General features: G+C 42.7%; 1 protein-coding gene across 1 annotated transcript; it reads right to left on the bottom strand.

Annotated features, from left to right (window-relative positions):
* Positions 1 to 4678: 4678 nt before the first annotated feature.
* SMIM34 (small integral membrane protein 34) lies at positions 4679 to 10878 on the bottom strand. Its single transcript, XM_027965586.3, has 2 exons — positions 10315 to 10878; positions 4679 to 6764 (listed from the first exon to the last, which is right to left on the bottom strand). Exons 1-2 carry the CDS (start codon positions 10319 to 10321, stop codon positions 6376 to 6378), a joined length of 396 nt encoding a protein of 131 aa, XP_027821387.2. The 5' UTR covers positions 10322 to 10878; the 3' UTR covers positions 4679 to 6375.
* Between the last annotated feature and the right edge of the window lie 1019 nt (positions 10879 to 11897).

Here is an 11897-nt window from a genome sequence, read left to right as displayed (position 1 = left end):
ACACCAGGTCCTTTCATTTTACCTGCTATTTTTAAATAAGTATTGCTTTTTTTTTTTTTTAAGCAGATCAGTATGATACTGGGCAAAGGGAAAAGGCTTTCTGAAGGAAAGGATGTCTGAGCTGGTTTGAAGAGTTTGGATGTATGAGTTTGCAGGATGGGTGGAAAGGGTGCCATCAGGGCCAAGACCAGGAGGATAACCCGCCTCCCATGGTTGTTCTAAGGACTAAAATGAGATTGGAAAGATAAGCGTACTTTGTCAACATAGAAATTATAAACAATAATAGCCCAGCTCCTTTTGCTTATTGAAAGCAGGCCTTAAAGAACAACCAGCCTCCTTGTAGAAATTCCATGCTCATTATATTTTGAGGACTGTACATTTCCACCAGAAGAAGTACCTAGAAAAAATTGTACCTACCATCCCAAAGGGAATGGCACTCATTGTAAATAACTAAGCTGACACACTAATGTATGAATCATTCACTCGTTCAGAAAATATCTCTTGTGTGTTCTGGAAGGAGTGGGTGATGTCAAAATTCATAAGATGTTGTCCTTGTTCTTAAAGTCATGTTTTCATGGGCCACTAAGGGACACAGACTGGGGACCGACATTTGCAGTCTTACATGATACGTGTTCTAAAAATGGACTTTTTCAGGTCCCCCATGAAGGCACTCACTCCACCCTCTCATTTCCCTGCACCCACTCTACAAGGATTTGGTTAAATTTGAGACCAGCTTCCCCATGACTTTTGTTTCTTCTTTTATTCAATTAAAAAATATCTTATTATTTTTAATTGGAGGATATTTGCTTTATGATTTTGTATTGATTTCTGCTGTGCAACAATGTGAATCAGCTATACATACACACACGTATCCTCTGCCTCATACACCTCCCCCGCCCCATGCCCTATCCCACCCCTCTACTTCATCACAGAGCACCGAGCCGGGCTCCCTGAGCTATAGAGCTGCTTCAGGCTGATGATCCACTTCACACCTGGTAGCATATATATCATATATGGCAACGCTACTCTCTCAATTTGTGCCACCCTCCCCTTACCCCTCTGTGTCCACAAGTCCACTTGCTACTTATTGATGTTTCAGCTAAAGCTAAACTGGAATTAAAGTGCTTCTGTCCCCAGCATCCATGTCTGCCTGCTGCCTCAACTCTGCTTGCCTCAGACTCAGCCCATCACCAAGCCCCTTCAAGGTCTCCTGGCCCACTCACTTCAAGCATTTGTCTCCTGAGTTTCCTATCATTGTAGATCAGGACTGGTGGGCGTGGTGCTGGGCCAGTCGCTGGAGACATTTTCTCAGCGTGTCCTGCCATCCAGCGACATCCCTAAATCTCTCCGCCGTCTTTTCCTCCTCCCATCTCTCTTGAGAAGCAAATTCTACTCCTTGTCTCCTGTAGAATAGTCCCACCTATACTCAGGAGACTCTGAGGTCTCACTTCCTGTACCAAATACTTGGTAAACAAACGCAGTTCCCTCCTTGGAGAAATTCTGTTGCATAAAATTTTCTCTTTGACCCATCCAAGTGTTTACCAAGTGCTATGGAAGCCCTGGAGGAGCATAAGTCTGCCTTTGGGTTCAAGAAAGTTTCAGAGGGTGATATTTGAGCAACGGCTCTGTTTATTGGCATTTTCTTCATAGACATAGTGCCCCTGCATGAGCACGTGACCCAACCTCAGCCAATCAGAGCTTTGCACTCCCTGGGTCCTCCTTGGTCCAAGGGGCAGACACCTGGTATACCAGATCCTGTGCAATGCTCTCCTCTAACATTTGAAACATGAGCAGAGGCACAAAGAGCCAGCATGGGAGCTCGCCATCTCCTGGGAGGCCCTTGGAGAGAAGGCCCTTCAGCTGGGGCCACTGAGTGAGGGCTTTGGGTGGACTGACCTCTCTTCTTCCCGAGGCCTGGGGAAGCTGCTGCCCTCTGGATTCTGTGAGCTCGCTCTGCTGCCTTCTCACAGATCCGCTCCGCCCCCACCCCACCCCCCCACCCCCGCCACCCCCTCACCTTTTTTTTCATGAGTGAGCTAAAATTGGTTTCAATTTCACCAAGAGAAGAACTCTAACTTTAATGGAAGGGCGAGTTGACATTTCTGCTCTGGTTGAGGTCTAGACACTCAGAATCATTTCTGAGAATCAGAGCCACCTGCCATTATATGAAGAGTCAGGTGACTATTAACAAACGTTTCCCCTCTACATTATTTTTTTAAATACTTAAATCTTGTGATAATTATGTCACATCAGGTGAGTCATAATGCAGCAGAGCTGATTAGACCTTCATTTAGAATAGATGTGTTCTGGACTTCCCTGCTGGTCCAGTGATAAGATTCTGCACTTCCAGTGCGGGGGCACAGGTTCAACCCCTCACTGGGGAGCTAGCTCCCACATCCCACAAGACACAGTGGGGAAAAAAATGAATCAATGTGCTCCAATCAACCAGGGACGCTCTGGTAACCTCGATTTTTGATTTGATACAAATCAGGGCTTCCGTGGCTCAGACTATAAAGAATCTGTGTGCAATGCTGGAGGTCCGGGTTCAGTCTTTGGTTTGGGAAGATGCCCTGGAGAAGGGCATGGCTACCCACCCCAATATTCTTGGCTGGAGAATTCCATGGACAAAGGAGCCTCGAGGGCTACAGTCCACGGGGTCACAAAGAGTCAGACAGGACTCTTTCACTTCACTAGGACCATAAGCCACAAATCCAAGAGGAATCCATTCCTGGAGACAGTGAACCAGATTCATTCTACATCAGTTTTAAATAATTTCCATTTCAGAGGAAGACATTCATCTGACCTGATTTGCTAATCTTGGGGGAAATTTACCATAGGACAATGAAAGCAAAAGTATCTAGAATGTTGTGACTCAGTTTGCTGTTCTCCCATCTCCACCAAGGTTGGTGAAACATGCATATCTCTTCCCCACTCGCTGACTTGAACATAGGCTATGGTGCTGGTCCCTTCCCTCCTGGTTCAGCTACATAGGCTTTGCACAGAAAGTGATTAATTGCTATAAGCCTGAACAGTTTAGATTTAAGGGACTGGGCACAAAATATCCTTAATACCTGAGGTTCTTTCCCACCAGACTAGCTTAAAATGGAGCCTATACAATTCCCATCCAAGAACACATCTCCCTGGCAAACACTCAGACCAGCTCCCCACAGAGTGATGAAGTTGGATCAGGCAGGAGTTACTTAAGTGGCCAAGGAAGATGTCCTTGGAGCCCATGTGCCTGTGTCTGGGTGTCAACAGGAAGACAGCTGTTTTGGTCCTTAGGAAATACCCATGGAGCCAGTCCTGACCTCATGTCTAACATGACAGGCCCTCTTAGGAGCTTCCATGACAAGAGTCAGGGATGGGGATTAAATGGAATGAAATCTCACTGAATGCCGTTTGAGAGGTCAAGTTATAAGAACTTACAAGTAACGAGTGAGCTGACATAAGCATAGTGTGTTTTCCCCTTAAACACAAAATCATATAAATATAAAAAATCTTGGTGAAAGACGTGATCCCACTTTACCACATCACATTTCTTTTATCTAATTCCACTCCAAGGTCCACTTCCTTCAGGAGATTATTTCTTCAGTGGTATCATTAGGGATATTTTTGGTTGAGGGGGACAGGAAGCTTATCTCTAAAGGACTTAATAAGGGAAATTTATTGGCTCATTAACTAAAACAATCCGGGGGAAAAAAGGCTTTGGGCACAGTCTGATTAGAAGTCTAGCCTCTGTAATTTTCTCATGTTTCCACTTTATGTTGACCTTTGCCCTCACATTGGCTTTGCCCATGGTGACAGAATGGCTCCAGCGATTTCAAACTCAGCTCTGGATTTAACACCATCCAGCATAAGAGAGGGCGTCTGTGTTCCATAATTCCCTATGGAAGTCCTTCCCATCATTCTAATGGGGTGGGCTTACTTGGGTCATGGGTCCAGCTTGGTCCCTATTAGTGAAGCTGGAGATGAGATGCACTAATTGAATCAGGTCCTGAACTGGGAGTAGTTTCATCTTTCCTAGAGCCATATGCATTCCCAAATGCAAATTAAGGAGATGTTGGATTGAGGAAGAGGACGATCCATTAGAAGGAAGCAACCAACAAGACGGAGTATGTATTTTACCTTCAAATTCACTTCAGTTCTGACCTTGTGCTCCCGTCTTAGTTCATTCTGTATTCCTATTCGAGCTTCCCGCGCAGCTCAGTGCTAAAGAGTCTACCTGTGATGCAGAAGACACAGGAGATGTCACGGATCCAACCCCTGGGTTGGGAAGCCCCTGGAGGAGGACAGGGCAGCCCACTCCAGTATTCTTGACTTGGAGAATCCCATGGACAGAGGGGCCCGGCAGGCTACAGGCCATGGGTTCACACAGAGTCAGACACGATGGGAACGACTGAGCATGCGTGCATTCCTGCTCACTGTGGGTCACATTTCTGTCTGTCTTTGTGCCTACTGTTTTATCCTGCCCCGTAAGCGTCTCAAACGTGGATGATGCCCAGCCCTAACTATATAAACAAACCAGCAAACACTTTTGCTGGAGAGCCTGTAAGATGATCATGTGGAAAATATGGAAAAAAGAAAAATAGTTGGAAGTCTATCTCATCCTTTCAACAAAAAGCATGGCATTTAATTTAACCTTTATGAAATCATGCAGTTGGCTATAGACCACTGTGCATAGACAGGGGAAAAATTTTATTTATTTATTGTTCAGGGGACCCCTCCAAAAGCCAAACCAGATAAACTTCAGAGAGGTTGGTACAAAACATACTTTTTCTCTTTGCCTGCTGAAAGCCACTTGTAGAAATTCAGCTAATCACAATCTCTCTAAATGAATCAATCATGTAGACAAGATCTTATTTCTTTTTGAAGCAGAGACAAGAATATAAGTAACAGATGTTTGTGAAACATTTGAATGAATCATATGATATCTACAGTAATGAAAACTAAAAGTGACTTTTGTCTACGTGTACAACTTGAATCTCATGGAGTTGATTCAGAGCACACATCATCAGCTTTGATGCAGATAGGTTCTCTTCTAGAATCAAGTAATGCAGCCATTACTTATAGCTATTACCAGTAGGCTCGTCATTTCCTGGACCACAGTAGCATCACCACTACCACCAGCACCATCAACAACAGCACCAACCCCCACCAACAACACCACCAACCACCACCACCACCACCACCACCATCATTAACATCAACCACCAAGACCACCATCAACACTGGCTATCAACCACCAACAACACCATCAACAACACCAACTACCAACACCAACACCATCAACAACCCCCATGACCACCATCATCAACATCAACAACCAAGACCACCAACACTGACCATCAACCACCACCAACACCATCAATAACAACACCAATCACCACCACCATCACCATCATCAACTCAACTATCAACCACCAAGACCACAATCAACACTGACCATGAACCACCACCAACCCCACTATCATTAACACCAACCATCAACTACCACCATTCACCACCAATACTACCATCACCATAATTTAACATCAGCCACCATCATCACCACCACCACAATGAGGTTTATATTTACATATTTATTTTACTTTTAAAAATACGTTCATATACATGATTTCATTAGCTCTCATCTGCTTTGTAAGATTGGCAGAAAACTGGCATCATTATCCTCATTATCTGTAAGGAAACTAAGGTTGGGAGAGGTGAGTGGTGTGTGCAAGGACATCAAAGAGGTCAAAAGTCTAACTCAGAGTAGAGTATGATTCTTCTGACTCTAAAACTAATACATTTTTTTGAATGGACCCTGCACTGTCAATGAAAATGAAGAACTTCTGAAAATTAAGATGTTGATATTGACTATTCTGGTTCAATATTTTAGACAGAGTCTTAGAATAAATGGCCCTCTGAGACTGTATATCCCAATCCTCACATGTTCCACGTGAGCCACCAGCCAGTCAAGGTTCATGCGACCATCTAGAAGTTGAATTTCATCCAAGGCACTTGACTCCAAATTCAGCCTTCTTTCCATGACAAGAGGCTACCTTCACACATGGCCCAGGAGCCTACCAGATTCCTTTGAGAACAGTGGATGTCCCATGTCCTTGCCTAGAGCATAAAATTTTCCAGTGAAGGGTGAGTGGGGCTGAAAGCCGCTGCTCCTGCTCGTCTCAGAGCATCGGGAAGCCTGAGAAGGAAACAGGAGGCTGGCTTTTGGGCGCACCCCCACGCACCTGTGGCTCAGTGATGCTCTTTCAGCCCCGCTCAAGGGTTCGACTCACCTCTCAAGGTTCCAGGTAAGCCCAAAGCTGCTCCCTCAAGCAAGAAGTTTGAACCTCAGCTGTGGAGGCCTCCTTGCCTCGACTTTCAAGGGATCTCTTAGATTTCAGTGTAGGGGCTGCTGTTCCTACCCTTTGTCTCTGGGCTGGCCTGGTTGGGCTGCAGGACAGCTCTGTTGCTAATGGTCAGTGAAGAGCATCTGGCTGCCTTGCTCTGGAGCCTTTTCTTTTCAAATTCGAATGTCAGATTGGAGTAGTAAATGTCTTCCAAGGACTTTTCGTTCTTTCTGAGGATGTTGCTGGCCAATCGGAAGAGGAAAATCACTCCGTAGATGCCAAAGATGGTGAGGATATACCAAGCGGCACTGGTCCCATCCAGAAGCTTCAGGGCCCTGGTGGAGTTGCTGCTGTTTCTTCCCTCCATGTGGTCCCCCAGCAGGTGCCCCAGGACGGGACCGGCTTGGGTCTGGTTGGGGACTCCCCAATCCCCTAAGAAACAGAGATGTCCATGTGAGACCCACATTCTGGGCTGAAGGCTGCCTGGCCAACCCAGTGGCAGTGTGCTCATGTCAGTGGGGAAATGGGACTGCTGGAAGAGGCTTTTTATGCTCCATAGGTAGAAGCCTCACAACATACATGTTAATATTAAAAAAATTTTACATGCCAATAATAAAAAAATTTTAATTGGAGTATTATTGCTTTACAATGTTGTGTTCATTTCTGCTGTACAAGGAAGTGAATCAGCTGTATGCATAGCTACATCCCCTTCCTCTTGAGCCTCCCTCCCACCCTTGCCATCCATCTCTCTAGGTCATCACAGAGGCTGAGTTGAGCTCCCTGTGATATAAGTGTCTTCTCACTCAGCTCAGTTCAGTTCAGTTCATTTGCTCAGTCGTGTCTGACTCTGCGACCCCATGGACTGCAGCACTATTTTACTATATTTATATTTATTTTATTTTATTACATTTTATTTTACTTATTTTATATTTATACTTACTATTTCACACATAGTAGTGTGTATATATGTCAATCCAAATCTCCCTGTTCTCCCCACCTTCTCCTTCGTCCACTGTGTCTGCACGTCTGTTCTCTATGTCTGCATCTCTGTTCCTGCCCTGCAAATAGGCTGATCTGTATCATTGTTTAGAGTTCAGAACATCAAGTTCTTGAAGAGGAGATGCAACATCATAATGATATCCATTTTCTCTAAGATAATCTATACAAATTAACATGATTGCAATAAAAACATCAATAGGATTTCTTTGTCAAATAAACAAGCTATGCATACTGAAAAAGCAACTGTCAAGACTAATTAGGAGACCTCTGAAAGGAAGAGTTGAAATGAATGGAAATTAGTCTAGCAAGAAATTTAAAGCTAGCCAGACAGAAAAATAAGTTTACTGTTTTTTTGAATGAATGAGTGCTTTATTTGCCCACAGTCCAGCTGGGGTTTACTGGGCTTTGCAAATGGCATGAGGGGCTCTTCCAAACCAGGTGCAACTTTTCCCTGAAAAGTCTTCCCTGTAAAACTACAATAACTAAAACATTGCGACGAGATACATAGAGTGGCAGACCAAACAGGGTAAAACATCAATAGAGTAGGAATTGGAATTTGGTAGATAAAGGGGCATTTGTGATCAGGAGAGAAAAGATGGCATTTTCAATAAGCAGCATTAAAACAAGATAATAATAAATCTACATCTCTCATCTCATCTCTCTCACCCAAAACAGTCCAGATAAATGAAAGATTTTAATATTTTAAATTTTTAATATTAAAAATAGTTTAAAGGTTTTAATATTAAAAACAATTTAAATACTAGAAAATAACATGGTAGATTTTCCCCCCTTATCATCTCTTAGGGGCTTCCTGTGTAGCTCAGTTGGTAAAGCAACTGCTCACAGTGTGGGAGATCTGGGTTCAATTGCTAGGTAAGGAAGTCCCCCTGGAGAGGGATATGGCAGCCCACTCCAGTACTCTCGCCTGGAGAATCCCATGGACAGAGGAGCCTGGTGGGCTACAGCTCATGGGGGTCACAAGAGTCGGACACGACTGAGCACTAAGCTTATCATCTCAGAGTGGGGCATCCCTTTCTAAGCATAACACAAAAATTCAGAGGTGGAAAAAAAGGAGAAAGAAAATGTTAAATCCAATTACACAAAAAATTTTTAAGTGATGGCATACAATAGACAAATGACAAACTAGAAAAAATAGATATTTATGCCAGTGAACTCCTGAAGAAGCTTCAGTTCTATAAGAAAAAGTACAAAACCTCAGTACAAAACTATGCAAAGGGTATGGACAATTAGTTCAGGAGAAGAAATGGACCTTAAACATAAGAAAAGCGTCTCAGTAACACTCATAATAGGAGAAATGCAAGGTAAAACTACAGCAAGGTAATATTTTGTTATTTATCGGTTGGCAAATTCATGATGTCTCAGAAGACATGTCCACGGGGCTGTCAGGCCTTTGCTTAATGACTGGTGAGGGTGTAAATTTACACAACCAATATGGAGGGCACATTGACAAGATCTATTGACATTAGTAACACGTTTACCTTTGACCCAGTGATTCTACCTGTAGAAATTTATCCTAAAAATATGCCAGAACAAGTCCAAAACCATGTATATTTATGATTAGTCCTTGTAGCACTCTTGTGATGACTAATGTTTAAGAACAGCCTGAATAGGGTCAACTGGGAGATGGTTTAATCCATTTTGGAAATTCCATGCAGTGGGATACAATGCAGCAAAAAAAAAAAAAAAGTAACAAAGAGCTTTCTTGGTGCTAAATCTTAACAAATGAAAAAGATCCTATATATAAAGTGGGGTGTGCTATTTGCTTGAAACTTGAGCATATTTAAAATACCTCCGGGAGAATACAGAAGGAATTGGTGTCTAGGGCTGCCCATGGGGAGGAGAACTGGGGGAAGGAGGTGTACATTCCACTGATGCCTTTTGTACATTTTGTACCATGCATATTTATTTTCAAAAAGAAATAAATTTAAAAAATGGAAGCGTGCAAGTGGGTGCTTTTCTGGTCTCCTTGGTGAAGTGCCCCTGGGTGAGGACACTGTGTGCCCTTCTAAGGCCAGAAGATTAAGATCTTAATTGCTGTTTACCTCAAAACTGTTTTCTCTACTGGGAGAGCTGGTGAAAATGCAATGATAAAAAGTCAGAGAAGTAGTGCCTAATCCTGTGAGACATTTTCCAGCTGAGTTTTATAGGTTCACATTCTCATTTCTTGCTCTATGTGCATATAGATGTGTTCAGACATGTCAAAGGATAAATCCCATCACTTGCGGAGGAGCCCAAAGGCACTGCATTAAGTGTTTTCTATTTCATATCTGCTTGTTAATTCATTTTGCTAATGCAAAGCTCAGGGAGACCAGTATTCTTTTTTTTATTATAATTAACTGTTGAATGAATAAATGATCTTATTACTTTGAGATTAAGGGAGAAACCATTTAAAAATAACTGTGCAAACCACATGTGACAAAGTCCAAATTAACAGATTTCATTATATAAAATTGGTCAGTCATAAGAAACAGTACAGTGATCAGGAATTTTCCTACCGCTGTTGATAACATGGTTTGAGAACTTAAATAAGGAAGAGAAAAATGTTCCCATCATTATTAAAAACAAATTAACTCAACAAGAACATCATAAACTTTAATCAGAGTAAGAGAACTTGCTTAAACTTGGAATACATGGATAAACTCATAGACCTTTCTGTGAATTTTTGCAGAATGATATGCTATGTTCAAATATATATAAAACAAAGCCAAGAACAATAGAGCATAAAATTATTTGAAAACCAGTCCATTTGTCACATGAAAGATTTTCACTATTTTAATTAAGGCAGTACGTTGTTCTTTACCTTTTTTAAAAAACAGAGAAGAATAAATTAGATGGTACCTTCTATATCCTGTAGAAGAGACCAAGCTTTTCCTCTGTGTTGCTTTGAACACCTAAATCAATAATGTGAAACATGTAAGAAATTCTAGAACTGCTCATCCTTGTGTCGGAGCAGAATACTCACATTCCATGAGGTGGTGTTTTTCTTGACCCTTAGGGAGGCATGTTTAATTAAACATCTGCCATGGAAAGAGGGCAACTTCTTTTTGCAAATGATCACAGTCTTTCTGAAGTCAACACTGAGGTTTCAAGAGCAGAGAGTAACTTGATATCCGAAGACTCTTAGGGCAGCACCTAATAGAAGTTTAGCAGAAAGAAACTGGACTCATTTTGTTTCATTCGATGAATCAGAGAATCAAAAGTAGATCTGTCTTCTATTGGCACAGAATAAAAATCACCTCCTGCTGTTGGCTTGTTGAGAAGATCTGTTTAAACACACACTAGTACCAAGGACACGGCGGCTTCTGCAGGTCCCATCTGGGTGGCAGGGGCAGGAAGCTCTCTGAGGCTGGCTTATAGCCTGGATGGTTCCTGAAATTCCCTGTTCTGCACCTGTAGCAGGTGTGCTCATGGTCAGGTGTGGCAGAGACCTGTTGTCAAGGGCCAGAGGAAGTCACCAGCTTCCTCTTGGACTGTCCTGGATGCAGAAACCCAGACAGGAAGGAGTCTGTGCAAGAGGACACAGCTGAAGGCCTGGGGCCCCTGCAGGATCAGTGGGTGATGGACTCATGAGCCAGGCCATGAGGAATGGGGCTGCTCTTTCCCACACCCCTGAGTCATGGACCACATTGAAATTAAAGTTAACTTAACTGGAAAAGAGAAGTGTCTGGGAGAAATGGGAACACCAGGAGGAAAGGTCAGAAGACTTGGGCAGGTTCTCTGATGCAGCCACTGTTCCTGAATCCTCACTAACGTGGCCCTGACCTGCCTAACTCATGAGGCTCACTGGCTTTTAAGATGTAATTTGACTATATTTTTATCAATAGGGGATTAAATAAGTCAGTTTTGAAATAAGCCATAGAACCCAGCAATTCCACTTGTAGGTGTATATTCAGGATAAAAATACATGTACATCCAGACCAAAAAAAACTTGCATATGGATGTACACAGCAACATAAGTCAAAATAGCTAAAAAGTGGAAACTGTCCAAATGTCCAACTGGTGAACAGAAAAATAAAATGTGATCTATCTGTACCATGGAATATTATTTGGCGATAAAAAGGAGAGAAGTACTGACACGTGCTACTACACCAGTGGACAGTGAGAGCACTATGCCGAGTGAAGGAGAACAGCTACAAAGGAAAGGCCACACCGTTCTGCGCATCTGAAATGTCAAGAACAGGCAGATCCATAAAGGAGGAAAGTAGATTAGCAGCTGTGTGGGTTGATGTAGGGAACTGGGGCATGATAATTACGGGATAGCTTCTTTAGGGGTGATGAAAGTGTTTTATAATTGATTGTAGTGATACTGGTGAAAATCTGTAAACATACTAAAATCCACTGAACCATGGACTTTAAGTGGGTGAACTTTGTGGGACATGAGTTGCATTTTGATAATCTAATAGAGGTAAACAATGGAATACTATGCATCTGTGAAACAAGATGAGGACGCTATTTGTGTTGTTATTTAGTCACTAAGCCATATCTGACTCTTTGCGATCCCCGTGAACTGTAGCCTGCCAGGCTCCTCTGTCCATGGGACTCTCC

The sequence above is a fragment of the Ovis aries genome, chromosome 1 (genome assembly GCF_016772045.2).
Source record: "Ovis aries strain OAR_USU_Benz2616 breed Rambouillet chromosome 1, ARS-UI_Ramb_v3.0, whole genome shotgun sequence".
NCBI lineage: Eukaryota > Metazoa > Chordata > Mammalia > Artiodactyla > Bovidae > Ovis > Ovis aries.
This window is presented reverse-complemented; position numbering and strand designations above follow the sequence as displayed.